This window comes from Coregonus clupeaformis, chromosome 35 (assembly GCF_020615455.1).
Source record: "Coregonus clupeaformis isolate EN_2021a chromosome 35, ASM2061545v1, whole genome shotgun sequence".
NCBI classification, from domain to species: Eukaryota; Metazoa; Chordata; class Actinopteri; order Salmoniformes; family Salmonidae; genus Coregonus; species Coregonus clupeaformis.
In genome coordinates, this window is record NC_059226.1 from 8434247 (window position 1) to 8450155 (window position 15909).

Consider the following 15909-nt stretch of genomic DNA (forward strand, 5'->3'; position numbering starts at 1 on the left):
ATTCATGTTCAGTGCAAAGAAGTCTTCAAAGTCAACCAAGGTAGAGAAGGATCCAAAGTTCCGCATCAGCCACTGCTCACTGCTGTTCCCATGGATGAGGCATCCTTTTTTAGAACACAAATAGAACTCTCAATCACATCCTACAGATTACCGCATTCACCAGCCAAGTACAAATATATTGAGTGACAATATCCATCAATAATGAAATAAATAGGCTACCTGCTGTATCATTTCTCTCCAGAAACCTGCGCATGAAGGACGTGTAGACCATCCTTTGGCGTTGAGGGTCCATACTCAGGATATTCACATCCAATTCATGTACACTAAAAATTATCAAAACAACAACAAATCAAGTATCGGAAACACACAAAAAATCACAGGGAAAATGGGAAACTCACAGAGCCTGGTAGGTCTCGCAGGTGAGGTCGCTTGTGCTGAGACAGGAGAGGAGGCTTTCTGAGACATAGGCAAGGCGTGGCCTGAGCTTGAGCTGGAACCACACTCTGGTGAAGTTGACGTCGTGGAACCTGGGCTTTGAGGTGTTGAAGCTGAGCCCATTGATCAGCTCTAGGATGGGCTGCAGATCCCTGCTGAACCTCTGTATGGGAAATAACAGTGATGTCAACATAAAGCACATTACGTCCACTTCATGCTGTTATAACATGTGATGGAAATGTTAATGTTGGTGCTTTCCTATTCTATACATTTCTATATTCTATTAATGTGCTGATCTAATAACCAATTTCTGTGTATATGCAAGTGACTGATCGGACAAATCCTCACTTATCAGTATCTGCAATTTGGCAGTATGCCCAGACCTTGTTTTGAGAACATGAGGAGAAAGATATCTCAGTTTCAAGGTATCTGCTTAGAGAGAAGAAGCCTCGTGAGGTATTGGTCTGTCACATGTTATTTACCAGTATTGGTCGGTCACATGGATGAAACAAAACGGTAATGATTAATTAATTATGCTAAATCATGCAAATATAACTTGTCTGTGTATAGCCGTATATAAGATAACTGCTGGGACGGCCCCGGGGCTTCTGACAGACGTGTACTATGGTGCATTGAGTTGGTTGTAACCTCTCCAGCGCACTGAGCAAATAAACTATGATTAATCTAAGATTGACTTCGAGTGTCCCTGTGTAAGAATTTCCACAACGGTATTTTGTCATTTTCCCTCTGAAACTGTTGATCAAATGTGTCTCTCTTGTTGTACTGTACCATGAAGGAGTCTGAGTAGAGGTGAAAGGCCTCTTCCATAACTCCTTTGAGTCTGTCGATGTTGACTCCTGTGTGTCATTGATCCTCCTCAGCCCAGCACAGCTTAGGAAGCTGTCAAATGTGACATTTGAAAACTAAAAAATATAGTGATAAAAATATGAATCTCTTGTTAAGGAATTTTCTGTGAGGTATTTGGGGATTTATATTGAAGTGTAACATGTAGGGGGGGGAAACTCACAGGAGCACATGCACCCTCAGTCCTGTTACACATTCCACCGGTGGAGTTTCCATGGGTGCTAGTGATTACATAGATCGCAAGTTAAGTCAATCTCTTAGCCCCCTGTCTAATCAGTTTTACATGACCACAGTGGCAATGAAACAAGAAACATACCCAATTTTATTTAACTTACCTATTTCCTCCATCGCACAATGTAATGCACTTGAGTAAAAAGAAAGACATTGTGATATCAGCATAGCTTGAAACACATTGACATATGCTGCATTATCATATTGATTTAATCAAATTGTCACAATCAAACTGGTTTTCGATGACTAAACACACCACAATAGGTACATCCTATACAACTGATACCATCATTCATCAGTTGAAAGGCTCTTAGCAAACCTGTTTTTCTTTTTAGGAACAAGAGCTACTGTATTTTTCCGTTACCAAGTGTTTAGGATCTTGAAAACCCTGTTGTTGTGTATAGACAATAATGTATGTTACCTTGGCTGACCCAACGGTGAAAATACCTAAAATAAACAGAACATTAAAATGGAAGCATGAAACAGTAGGCAACTTGGCTCTGTTTTATGTGTAACATTGAGTGCCAGCCTTTTATTCTCATATGCATGTCTTTAGATCAATTAAGAACAAAGTTAACAATGGAGGAGAAGAACATTTACCCACCTGATCCCAGGACAGCTAAGGTGAGGGCAAGACAATACCCATGATGTCTCATTTTGGCACCACAAGTCATTGGCTCATCCAACAACTACATTTATGTAAAAAGACAGACTTGATAAAGTCACAACAGATTCACACCTAACCCAGCTTGTTTCTTCCCCTACTATACCACCACCAATGATAGTGGGGCAGAGAGATTCTAAAAGCCGTAATAAAATGGACATCTTATAGATATCATATTCATGTTAAATTGTTGTACTGATGCTCAGTATTAACATAGATCTTACATGAAGATCTCTTGATTTGTGCAAGTCAATGAAAAGGTGGTTCGTTAGCTATTTCCATTTATTCTGTCTTTTTCCTTTTTTCCTTTGTCACCCACATACCGATAGGTTGGTCACCAGTACAATGCCACCCATGCAGCCTCTAAAACAGTAAGCTGTTTTCAAGGGCATCTTGTGTGTGCTCGAAAACAAATAAGTACCCAAAACTTTGTCTAAAAGTTATGTTATAATTCAAATATATCTAGACAGTTTCCTGAGACCAAAAAAGATTTTAAGTATGCCTATACCAAGATGACAGTAATAAGATTTCACCGTAAAGACAGGGTAACTCCATCTATCCCCAGGCATGTATTCTCATTAATCATATACAAGGAAAAACTTTTGACTGTTTTGGTTTCAGCTAATATGAAACACTATTATAGGTATGGAAAATCTGTACATAAATAAATGACATACAATAATTTGGCAAAACTAATCTTTTTCAATAATAAATTATTATGTTCATCCATCTATTCATAATTTGCAAAGTGAAAATGGAATCCTTTAAGTTTTTAATAAACATTTGATCATATTCATAATAGTTAAAGGACAATGAAGGGCTCACCTGACCTGACTGGCTGACGATATGAGGTACCACTGAGCGAGAATGGATAAGTGAGTGACATATGAGACACCCACAGGAAACATTTCTCAAAAAGGGTGGGGAAGGGTGTGCACAACAAGCAACCCAACATAAAAGACAGATTAAGATGAGATTTCACTTGGATTTAAGGACAACCAAAGTTGACAAACAAGCTACACCAATGTAAAGTTATACAAATCTGGATAAATAAACTGACAAAAGGATTCAAAAAGTAATTCCTCCAGTACATGTTTTTGCATACATGTACACTGAGTGCACAAAACATTAGGAACACCTGTTTTTTCCATGACAGACTGACCAGGTGAATCCAGGTGAAAGCTATGATCTCTTATTGATGTCACTTGTTAAATCCACTTCCATCAGTGTAGATGAAGGGGAGGAGACACATTAAATAAGTATTTTTAAGCCTTGAGACAATTGAGACATGGATTGTGTATGTGTGCCATTCAGAGGGTGAATGGGCAAGACAAAATATTTAAGTGCCTTAGAACAGGGTATGGTAGTAGGTACCAGACGTACCAGTTTGAGTGTGTCAAGAACTGCAACGCTGCTGGGTTTTTCATGCTCAACAGTTTCCGGTGTATATCAAGAATGATCCACCACCGAAAGGACATCCAGCTAACTTGACACAACTGTGGGAAGCATTGGAGTCAACATGGGCCAGCAACCCTGTGGAATGCTTTCAACACCTTGTAGAGTTCATGCCCCGACGAATTGAGGCTGTTCTGAGGGCAAAAGCAGTGCAACTCAATATTAGGAAGGTGTTCTTAATTATGTAAATATTGATCCAACAATACAGTATCTGTTTGCTCTCTAGGCTAGGGTATATTTATACGAAACAAACACAAGGCCAAAAATAAAGAAATGTGCACACTATTATATTGTATGACTGAACCTTCGTAACACAGATGAAGGCACTCTGTGCCGAAACATTGGTTCAGTCATGTAATAGACAGAACATCAAGGAATATTATAGATTGTGTGACTGTTAATATGTACATCATTAACATTTGCTGAGGGTTTGTCTTCAGCTTCAACACTACATAATAAATAGAGAGCCAACATCACTTTGAATTGACACTGCTTTGCTGCTCTTCATTGACATGTAATTTCCCCCCATCTTCTTTGCCTTCTTTTGCCAAGTGGGTTAACTTTGGGGGTTTCAAGGGGCATTCTGTGACAAATATGCTTGTAAAAAGCTTTGTAAAAATGAAATGGGAACTTATATGTAAATAGAAAACTATGTCAATCTAAAGTAATGTGTAGGTAATGTATACAGTACACTAAGTTCCAGTAGGTTTTTGAAATGAAAACAATGTGATCGTGGATGACAATTCTAGGTATAAACTTCAACAAACTCGATCTAGAAACACAATCAAACTTTGCATTCTCCTTTTATGAGAGAAAACAATGCATTGCAAGACACTATTGTTTGAGGGTTGTGAAGTATGTGATTACAGGTTACCAAGTTCTTGTACTTTATAAAACACTATGAACAACACCATGCAAGTTGTGAACGTCACACAATAATGTGACACTAAATCTCAAGTTACAGTACTAGAGAACATTATATAAAGGACCCATGGAGCTTGAATAGGACATACACACTAAGACCATTATTGGGATGAAATATTACACTATTGTATAGTGATAAGTTTATTGCAAAATGATTTAGGCTAGATAGTCATTAATGTCACCACTTTGGTTACACAATATTGTGCTTCAAACATCTTCCAATGCTCTAACTGCTGGAATTTCAAGTTATGTGCAACACTTCAGTCTAGGGATCTAGACATTAGTAAAGGTGTATTCTGTCAAGGTGGCAGTTCCAAAAGCTACAAGGATATTCATTAACATAGTTGACATAGATTTAAATGGTTGACAATATCCACAAAATACAATAGGCTACGTCTGTATGTTTGTGGGTTCAGAAGGATTACCTCCTTAGACAAAAGTGGCTTAGGTTAGGTAAGGTGTCTCTGATGAAGCTATCGCAAAATGTGCATCTAGGAGGAGAGGTCATGCCGGATCCCAGGAAGATTAGCTGCTGCCTTGGCAGAAACTATTATTAAACACAAAAAAACATTTACTAATTGTAATGAGGCTGGTGAACGTGATGATTAAGTAAGAATCTGAATTAACCACAACCATGCAAGTTTGTTAAAAAACAACACATTTTCAATAATTTCTAGGTTGAGTATGTGATGGGTGATTTGAAGGAGTCAGGCGCAGGAGGGTAAATCACAGAATACAGAGTTTATTCCGTAGTACAGCGTTACGCAGAACAGCGTCAACCAGTCCAGTGCGCAAAACAGGCGCACTGGAACAAAACAGGCACACAGGGAAAATATACCCCGGCAATACAAAATATACTGAGCTCAACCAAGCTACTCTCTCCTCACATTAAACAATCACAATGTGTAATAGACAAGACAAAACAAATGGAATGATGAGATGTGATGCGGCAGTGGCTAGAAGGCCGGTGACGACGATTGCCGAAACCTGCCCGAACAAGGAGAGGAAGCAGCTTCGGAGGAAGTCGTGACAGTACCCCTCCCTTGACACGCACCTCCAGCAGCGCGCCGACACCGGCCTCAGGGAGGGCCAGGAGGACGCCGAGCAGGGCGAGCCAGATGGCGACGGTGGAAATCCCGCAACAGGGAGGGATCGAGGATATCCCTCACCGGGAACCAGCACCGTTCCTCCGGACCGTACCCCTCCCACTCCACGAGGTACTGAAGGCCCCCCACCCGACCCCTCGAATCCAGGATGGAATGGACGGAGTACGCCGGGGCCCCCTCGATGTCCAGAGGAGGCGGAGGGACCTCCCGCACCTCAGACTCCTGGAGCGGACCAACCACCACCGGCCTGAGGAGAGACACATGAAACGAGGGGTTAATACGATAATCATGGGGGAGTAATAACCTATAGGTAACCTCGTTGATCCTCCTCAGGACTTTGAATGGCCCCACAAACCGCGGGCTCAGTTTCTGGCAGGGCAGGCGGAGAGGCAGATTCCGGGTCGAGAGCCAGACCTGATCACCCGGTACGAAGACCGGGGCCTCACTGCGGTGGCGGTCAGCTTTGGACTTCTGACGACGCATGGCGCGTTGGAGGTGGACGTGAGCAGCGTTCCACGTCTCCTCCGCGCCCCAAAACCAGTCATCCACCGCTGGAGCCTTGGTCTGGCTCTGGTGCCACAGTGCCAGAACCGGTTGGTAACCTAAAACACATTGGAATGGCGTTAGGTTAGTGGAGGAGTGACGGATAGAGTTCTGGGCATATTCGGCCCATGGCAAGAACACTGACCACTCCCCCGGCCGGTTCTGATTTACCCGTTCCACCTGCCCATTAGACTCGGGGTGGAAACCAGAGGTCAGGCTGACCGAGACCCCCAGACGTTCCATGAATGCCTTCCAGACCTTGGACGTGACCTGGGGACCCCGGTCAGACACTATGTCCTCTGGTACCCCGTAGTGCTGGAAGACGTGAGTAAACAGGGCCTACGCAGACTGCAGGGCCGTGGGGAGACCGGGCAGAGGAAGGAGGCGGCAGGTCTTGGAATAAAGGTCATTTTCCAACCGTCAGGCCAGCACTTTGCGAACCAGGGACACATGCTCGGCACGCGTAGCGGAATACACATAATTAAATCAATTTGTGTGGTACGGAATGATCAGTAAGACTCGGGTTCGTGCAGACTTAAAGAGCCTACGACTTTCTGAATGAGACTAATATGAGGTAAATGACTAATAAATGACTGTTAAATGATAAGAGATATCTAGATATCTTTAGAGTTAATTCGGGAAACGGTAACTCGTTAAACAACTTTTCCTGTGGTGCCCCAAATTCCTAATGAGTTAATTGTTACATGATTAATTTAATCTAGTGACAATTAAACATAGTAGGTAATTATTCGATAAATAATAGTCATCACAATAATGAGAGTCACGTCACGACACAATGCATTGCAAAATCATTCTGGCTATGGATATGGAGAACATCAACACATTACCATCAACACGCCAGAGGATATACCCATTATACTTGGGGCTCTGCTGGGAGTTTACCTCATATTTTGATTTCTTTATTCTGCTTTGCCACTAAAATCATAATAAACTAAAATAGTGTGTTTTTGTTGTTATGCGTATTATTATTAATAATAATAATAATAATAATAGGCGAGGGGGGTGTAGTTAAAAAATTTACCCGACAAGGTTCTTCAAAAGGTTAATCAAGGATCCATTAAAAGGGGTTAATTGAAGAGCCCTAAAAGGGTTCTTCAAATAACTTATAGGGGTTCCCCCACAGTTTCAATTTGAAGAACCCCTAAAGGATACTCCAGGAACCTTTTATTTTTAGAGTGTAGTTAGGCAAACATTGGTTGTCGAATAAGTGCTGCTAACACTGCTGCCTGTAGTGGTTTGGGGACATTTCTTAACTACACTGAAAAAAATATATAAACACAACATATGAAGTGTTGGTCCCATGTTTCATGAGCTGAAATAAAAGATCTCAGAAATTTCCATACACACAAGAAGCTTATTTCTCTCAAATTTTGTGCACAAATTTGTTTACATCCCTGTTAGTAAGCATTTCTCATTTGCCAAGATAATCCATCCACCTGATAGGTGTGGCATATCAAGAAGCTGATTAAACAGTATGATCATTACACAGGTGCACCTTGTGCTGTGGACATTAAAAGGCCACTCTAAAATGTGCAGTTTTGTCACACAACACAATGCCACAGATGTCTAATGTTTTGAGGGAGCTGACTGCAGAAATGTCCATCAGAGCTGTTGCCAGAGAATGTTATGTTTATTTTTCTGCCATAAACCGCCTCCAACAGACCCATGGGGTGGCGCACAATTCGTCCAGGGTAGGGGAGGGAATGGCCGGCAGGGATGTAGCTCAGTTGGTATGGCATTTGCAACGCCAGGGTTGTGGGTTCGATTCCCACGGGGGGCCAGTATGAAAAATAAAAAAATGTTAAAAAAGAATGTTTGCACTCACTAACTGTAAGTCGCTCTGGATAAGAGTGTCTGCTAAATGACTAAAAATGTGAATTTTTACATTAATAAGGTCTGAAGAGATACAACCAAGGATTAATAATAACCCATTGAGCGGCCAGCAAAATGTCACTAAAGTAACAGAGTATACCAAAGGGTGATGATCTTTACTGGACACTTGGAGCCACCTGGCTCAAAGGTCAGGTCTTTCTCTAGCCATGTCAATGTCAATACAAATTACTTTATATTTATAGACTGGAAGCTGAGGTATTATTATAACAACTGTAACCATTGTAATATTATCATTATAACCATCATAATTGTAAGTATGTCAAGTACAATGATTAAATTGATGGTTCTCTGACAATTCCAAGAAATGGTTCCAAAAGTATATATATTTTTTTAAAGCCAGACAACACTGACATGTTCTTATAAGCTGGTTGCTTAATTGACGTTTAGTTCAGTATCGACCTCAGTTGATGACCTTATTACTGGCAAAGCTATAACCATTCAATATCAGTACATCAGTCCCGAACAACTTATTTTAGTTCTTTGCTTTTAAAGTGTCTGTATTTCTTTTGCAGATTTGGAAAATAAATACATTGTTAGGCTATGGAAATGTGTTTGTATATTTATCAAATACTTTCAATTAAATAAAACGATGTATATGAATGTTGCAGTTACTGGTTCTTATCTGTATATAAATACATTAAGGCCTATTTCTTTGTGTTACTAAATACATTTCAGAAAATGCATTTCTGAAAAATTATACCCATGCCAGTTGATATTGCTATGAACAAGAAATGTAAAAGTGTGACATTGTGGCCCTCTGCTGTAGGAACAGCAGAGTGCATCTTAACCAGGGATGGGCCCTCGGATCAAATTTATTTTTAATTTTTAACTCAATGGGGGTCTCAACTTACTGTTGCAAGTTAGAATAGTAGAATACACAAGGTGCAATTTCAAAACGTGGTTGTGCATAAGCAGTTCTCTTATGTCAGTCACTGATAGTCACTCAAATAGCCCATGTCAGCTTACATTTTTTAGATTGGTAAATTAAGTATTGCGGCCAGCTACAGTATCTAAATTTAGTAATCATGGTCGAATTACCGTCCAGGGGGCCCCCATTGATTTTGTTAGTCAGTCTCACTCAGATATATTAAAAACTGCAAACTTTTCTCTCTGTCCACCTTATGGCAAAAAGTGTAGAATTACAGGATTTTCCTCTGTTAGTAATCTATAGCAACAAAAAAACATTATATCCGCTGTCAAGAGGGAGGCTGCTAATGTGATGGGGCGGGGGACTCGCAAGCAACTGCGGCCCCTCATGATGAGTTCAGATTTGTTATGGCCCCCATCAGTTGCCCATCGCTGATCTAAACCATGTGATTATACTAACCAATTCCCTTTGCATGTGACAGAGGTCTCATGACACCATGACACTGGATTGCCGCAATGCTCAATGTCTGGCCTGATGCTGAATAGAAACATGCTCTGAATCATCTGTGAGACTATTCCACACAATACCACAGCGCCCATCCCCAAACACCCACCCTTCTTTTTAAATAATCAACAGAAATCCCCTCTCAACTCTAAATAATGATTGTAAATAGCAAAACTTACATGAGTAAGTTGCTTACTACTACTGCTGAGGGAATCTCCATAAATTCCATTAGATCTTTCAATATTTTCTGTTACCATGAACATTTATCATGACTACAGGTAAACCAATATCTTGAGACCATTAGAAACCGGATTCAACTTTGGCAAGTTTGCTTGTGTTGATCCATAGAATAAATACAACATAGGCTACCACATACAAATGTCCTAGTGCAGCTTTCTTTTCCTTAAATACATTTTATTACTTTAAGAATAACTGTGAGAAATGCATCCGCAATCTCTGTACATTTAGTTTTATTGTTTTCCCTTGGGTTTGCTCAAAAAAATGAATGATGAACTGGGCTGAGGAATATGATGCTGCCTCATAGTGCACTTGAAACCCAAAATAATATGATTAGTCCATAGGCATCCTTCAGTTTGCTTCTCTAATATGCTTCAATGTTAAGTTCCTTAGGACTCCTTGTCTCCAGATCCCCATTTTCATTTGTTCCTGTTCTAGATCGCAGTTCTTCAATGTCAATAATAGAGGCACATTAGAAATACTGCCACTTTCCAAGGACTGTGTCTTTGATTGCATCAACAAACTGAATTGGCACCCAGTAGACCCAATACTGAGAGGCTTCTGTTGGACCCAACTGAAATGCCTAGGAAAGTGAATGAGAAAAATTATTGCACCATAAATGATATTAAGATAGCTACTTTTGACAAAATACACAAAGTAATGTATGTGTTTATGGGAAAAAAACATACATTCCATCAACTGTCAATCTGGTTTGTGCAGTTTGTAGTAAGGAAACATGTTACCATCATGTGATAATCCTCATGGCCTTCAATGGGTTCAGTCACCACATGTTTGATGGAGCCCATAGGGATTTTCTCTGTCCTCTCTGTAGGAGAGAATATACACAGATAAGGGTGAGCGCCATAACGCTTGTTCCTTACACACGATCCAACCAAACCAGGGGGTCATCTCACCCTTAGTTCCAATCCACAGTTGATCTTGTTCCAGTTTGAAGGTGAGCCGAACTTTTCCACCAGATTTGTTGTACATTCCGGCTAAAGGCACTGTTGGTAAGCGTTCCTGTGTAACAAATGAGAGATCACTTGCTGGTCATTAGCGGAAGAACAAGAAAGTCATTCACAACAACCCATCTCCAAGCTCCTGACAGCGATACAGTGTTCCAGTTGAAATTTCTGTGAGAAAAATGCTCTTTCAAAACATGCTCTTCCCATGACATAGATTGACCAGGTGAACGCTATGATCCCTTATTGATGTCACTTGTTAAATCCACTTCAATCAGTGTAGATGAAGGAGAGTAGACAGGTTAAAGAAGGATTTTGAAGCCTTGAGACAATTGAGAAATGGATAGTGTATGTGTGCCATTCAGAGGGTGAATGGGCAAGACAAAATATTTAAGTGCCTTTGAACGGGGTCTGGTAGTAGGTGCCAGGCGCACCGGTTTGTGTAAAGAACTGCAACACAGCTGGGGTTTTCACGCTCAGTTTCCCGTGTGTATCAAGAATGTTCCACTACCCAAAGGACATCCAGCCAACTTGACACAACTGTGGGAATCATTGGAGTCAACATGGGCCAGCATCCCTGTGAACACCTCATAGAGTCCATGCCCCAAGGATTTTTTATTTTATTTTATTTCACCTTAATTTAACCAGGTAAGCCAGTTGAGAACAAGTTCTCATTTACAACTGCGATAAAAACAACACAGAGTTACATATGGGGTAAAACAAAACATAAAGTAAAAAACACCACAGAAAATCTATATACAGTGTGTGCAAATGTAGCAAGTTATGGAGGTAAGGCAATAAATAGGCCATAGTGCAAAATAGTTACAATTTCGTATTAACACTGGAATGATAGATGTGCAAAAGATGATGTGCAAATAGAGATACTGGGGTGCAAATTAGCAAAATAAATAACAATATGGGGATGAGGTAGTTGGGTGGGTTAATTTCAGAATGGCTGTGTACAGGTGCAGTGATCGGTAAGCTGCACTGACAACTGACGCTTAAAGTTAGTGAGGGAGATAAGAGTCTCCAGCTTCAGAGATTTTTGCAGTTCGTTCCAGTCATTGGCAGCAGAGAACTGGAAGGAATGGCGGCCAAAGGTGTTGGCTTTGGGGATGACCAGTGAGATATACCTGCTGGAGCACAGACTACGGGTGGGTGTTGCTATGGTGACCAGTGAGCTAAGATAAGACTGGGATTTGCCTAGCAGTGATTTATAGATGACCTGGAGCCAGTGGGATTGGCGACGAATATGTAGTGAGGGCCAGCCAACAAGACCGTACAGGTCACAATGGTGGGTAGTATATGGGGCTTTGGTGACAAAACGGATGGCACTGTGATAGACTACATCCAATTTGCTGAGTAGAGTGTTGGAGGCTATTTTGTAAATGACATCGCCGAAATCAAGGATCGGTAGGATAGTCAGTTTTACGAGGGCATGTTTGGCAGCATGAGTGAAGGAGGCTTTGTTGCGAAATAGGAAGCCGATTCTAGATCTAACTTTTGATTGGAGATGCTTAATGTGAGTCTGGAAGGAGAGTTTACAGTGTAACCAGACACCTAGGTATTTGTAGTTGTTCACATACTCTAGGTCAGACCCGCCGAGAGTAGTGATTCTAGTCTGGTGGGCGCGTGCAAGCAGCGTTTGGTTGAAGAGCATGCATTTAGTTTTACTAGTGTTTAAGAGCAGTTGGAGGCTACGGAAGGAGTGTTGTATGGCGTTGAAGCTCGTTTGGAGGTTTGTTAACACAGTGTCCAATGAAGGGCCAGATGTATACAAAATGGTGTATTCCGCATAGAGGTGGATCCGAGCGTCACCAGCAGCAAGAGCGACATCATTGATATACACAGAGAATAGTCGGCCCGAGACTTGAACCCTGTGGCAGCCCCATAGAGACGGCCAGAGGTCCAGACAACAGGCCCTCCGATTTGACACATTGAACTCTATCTGAGAAGTAGTTGGTGAACCAGGCGAGGCAGTCATTAGAGAAACCAAGGCTATTTAGTCTGCCAATAAGAATGCGGTGGTTGACAGAGTCGAAAGCCTTGGCCAGGTCGATGAAGACGGCTGCGCAGTACTGTCTTTTATCGATCGCGGTTATAATATCATTTAGGACCTAGAGCGTGGCTGAGGTGCACCCATGACCAGCTCGGAAACCGGATTGCATAGCGGAGAAAGTACGGTGGGATTCGAAATGGTCGGTGATCTGTTTGTTAACTTGGCTTTCAAATACTTTCGAAAGGCAGGGCAGGATGGATATAGGTCGGTAACAGTTTCGATCTAGAGTGTCACCCCTTTGAAGAGGGGGATGACCGCGGCAGCTTTCCAATCTCTGGGGATCTCAGAAGTTACGAAGGCTAGTAATAGGGGTTGCGACAATTTCGCCGGCTAATTTTAGAAAGAAAGGGTCCAGATTGTCTAGCCCAGCTGATTTGTAGGGGTCCAGATTTTTCAGAACATCAGCTATCTAAATTTGGGTGAAGGAGAAGCGGTGGGGGCATGGGCAAGTTGCAGCGGAGGGTGCAGAGCTGGTGGCCGGGGTAGTGGTAGCCAGGTGGAAAGCATGGCCAGCCGTAGCAAAATGCTTGTTGAAATTCTCGATTATTGTAGATTTATCGGTGGTGACCGTGTTTCCTAGCCAACTGCAGTGGGCAGTTGGGAGGAGGTGCTCTTATTTTCCATGGACTTTACAGTGTCCCAAAACTTTTTGGAGTTAGTGCTACAGGATGCACATTTCTGTTTGAAAAAGCTAGCCTTTGCTTTCCTAACTGATTGTGTATATTGGTTCCTGACTTCCCTGAAGAATTGAGGCTGTTCTGAGGGCAAGGGAGGACATTAGGTGGTAAAACATTTCTGTAGGGAGAGAATATACCGACAGATAAGGGTGAGCGCCATAACGCTTGGTTTCTTACACACGATCCAACCAAACCAGGGGGTCATCTCACCCATAGTTCCAATCCACAGTGATCTTGTTCCAGTTTGAAGGTGAGCCGAATTTTCCACCAGATTTGTTGTACATTCCTTTCAAAGGCACTGTTGGTAAGCGTTCCTGTGTAACAGAATGAGAGATCACTTGCTGGTCATTAGCGAAGAACAAGAAAGTCATTCACAACAACCCATCTCCAAGCTCCTGACAAGCGATACAGTGTTCCAGTTGAAATTTCTGTGAAAAAATTATGCTCTTCCCATGACATAGATTAGAGGTGACCGCTATGATCCCTTATTGATGTCACTTGTTAAATCCACTTCAATCAGTGTAGATGAAGAGAGTAGACAGGTTAAAGGATTTTGAAGCCTTGAGACAATTGAGAAATGGATAGTGTATGTGTGCCATTCAGAGGGTGAATGGGCAAGACAAAATATTTAAGTGCCTTTGGAAACGGGTCTGGTAGTAGGTGCCAGGCGCACATCGGTTTGTGTCAAAGAACTGCAACACATGCTTTCCTAACTGATTGTGTATATTGGTTCCTGACTTCCTGAAGAATTGGAGGCTGTCTTGATGAAAATACTCACCTTTGTTCCTTTAACAGATGGCATTATGTCCTCTGGTTTGCCTTTGTCCAACACCTTTCTGTGTTGCTGAAATTCAATACATTATTATTTTAAGTTCACAGTTGAATAAAAAATATAATAACCTGTGACCATACCTTGGGCAAAAAAGCTGTTGTTTATTTACAAATATGGAAATCAAAAGACGTTGAAAAGTCCTACTTTTTGCCGACACAAAGGTTCCTTTTTGTTTTCTTCAGCTTTAACTTCCTGCTGAATAACCTCTTTTGGAGTATTTACAGCTAGTACATCATTTATTGTAGATCCCACCACCATTATTTTTGCACCATTTGTAACTTTAATTTCACGTAGCGTCTTATCTTCTGGTAGCAGTCCCTTGTACATCACTTTCTGCATAGCAGGTGGAAGACCTATTAACATATGAGAGAGAAAAAGAGAGAGTGGGAGAGATTAATAAACATTGTGACTGTTATATGTATCCAAGTAGTTAGTACGCAAGCCTAAACAACTACTTACCAGTGAGTGAATGGATCCGCTCTTTCAGTTTGGCTCCAGTGCCATCTAAAGGAATTTTGAGATCATACTTATTCTTGTTCCAAATAATCTTTAGATCCACCATCTCCTTTCCTTCATCACTGTCATCTCCATTGCTGACAGTAGGGTCCTGAGTTGAAGAGCTTTCCCCGGCATCATCTGTCCGAGACACAGTTTCCGATACTTCAGTATTCCCTTTGCCAACATTTTCACACAGTGGTTTTGGCTCTTTCAACGTGGCTTCAGTTTCCATTACGACTTCTTCACTTCCTACGAAAGGATTAAGAAAGGCACATTTTAGCTGAGAATTCTCAAATCCACAAGAATTCTCAGCCAGGCACAGCTATGTCAAAACTCAATGTCTGGGAAAAGTTTGTCACATTAGGTCTTCTCAGCCAAGTAACAGCTAGCAAGTATGGCTTCATGCAGTTCGTTGTTTGTTATGACAAAGCAGCTGCAAGCAACTGGCTGGTTGACCTATTTGGTATTCTGTGGGTCGTTTAGCCACGTTAGCTAAGTCTGACATCTCACGTGGCTGTTAGCGAGTTACTGTAGCTTATTTGCAAACAGCGCTAACTTGCTAACTACATAGTCATGCTAGCTAAGTTAGCTGACACATCCAAGCTACATTTGCAGTCAGATAGAGTTGGCTAGCTAGTTAACATAACTTGCTAGCTTATAAATACCTAATATAGCTAATGATAGCTACATGAGAACATAGAGATAGCTACACATATTACATTTGTCATAGGTTTCTAGAATAAAATTATGTAACCATAGCTCTAGTTATTTTGGCTCTGTAACAAAATCGAAAGAGCTAACGTTAGCTAGCTAAATATGGTTGGCTAGCAGCTAGCCAGTGACCAGGATAACCGGGCGAACATTGGATTATGAAGAAAATATGATTTCAAATCCCATTGACATGTTCAATTTGCACTAACACCAGAAAGACGATTAAATGCCTAAGATAATTAATTGAAAATTGATCAATTGCACCGCATAGACATTTGGGAAAGCATAACATTATATTTTGTCAATACCCACCATCCTGGGTCGCCATGATGATTGTGTACAATATGAAGTGAGACTGCTGGGAAACGTACGCGCTGACGTGTATTGGCCCTACGGGGCTTCCATAGCCTGTAAAGCGTTTGATA

The 15909-nt window shown here is 41.4% G+C and overlaps 1 protein-coding gene across 1 annotated transcript; it reads right to left on the bottom strand.

Moving 5' to 3' along the window:
• Positions 1-9961: 9961 nt before the first annotated feature.
• Positions 9962-15894, bottom strand: LOC121550664 (ubiquitin domain-containing protein UBFD1). The gene is made up of 7 exons (XM_041863012.1): positions 15797-15894; positions 14735-15022; positions 14420-14628; positions 14222-14287; positions 10660-10765; positions 10489-10571; positions 9962-10328 (listed from the first exon to the last, which is right to left on the bottom strand). Exons 1-7 carry the CDS (start codon positions 15810-15812, stop codon positions 10218-10220), a joined length of 879 nt encoding a protein of 292 aa, XP_041718946.1. The 5' UTR covers positions 15813-15894; the 3' UTR covers positions 9962-10217.
• Positions 15895-15909: the final 15 nt, after the last annotated feature.

Coding starts and splice junctions, on each gene's coding strand:
- LOC121550664 (XM_041863012.1), bottom strand. Junction 14,629..14,734: donor GCGGATCCATTCACTCACTG/GTAAGTAGTTGT, acceptor ATATGTTAATAG/GTCTTCCACCTGCTATGCAG. Junction 10,766..14,221: donor CATCTGTTAAAGGAACAAAG/GTGAGTATTTTC, acceptor TTTGTTACACAG/GAACGCTTACCAACAGTGCC.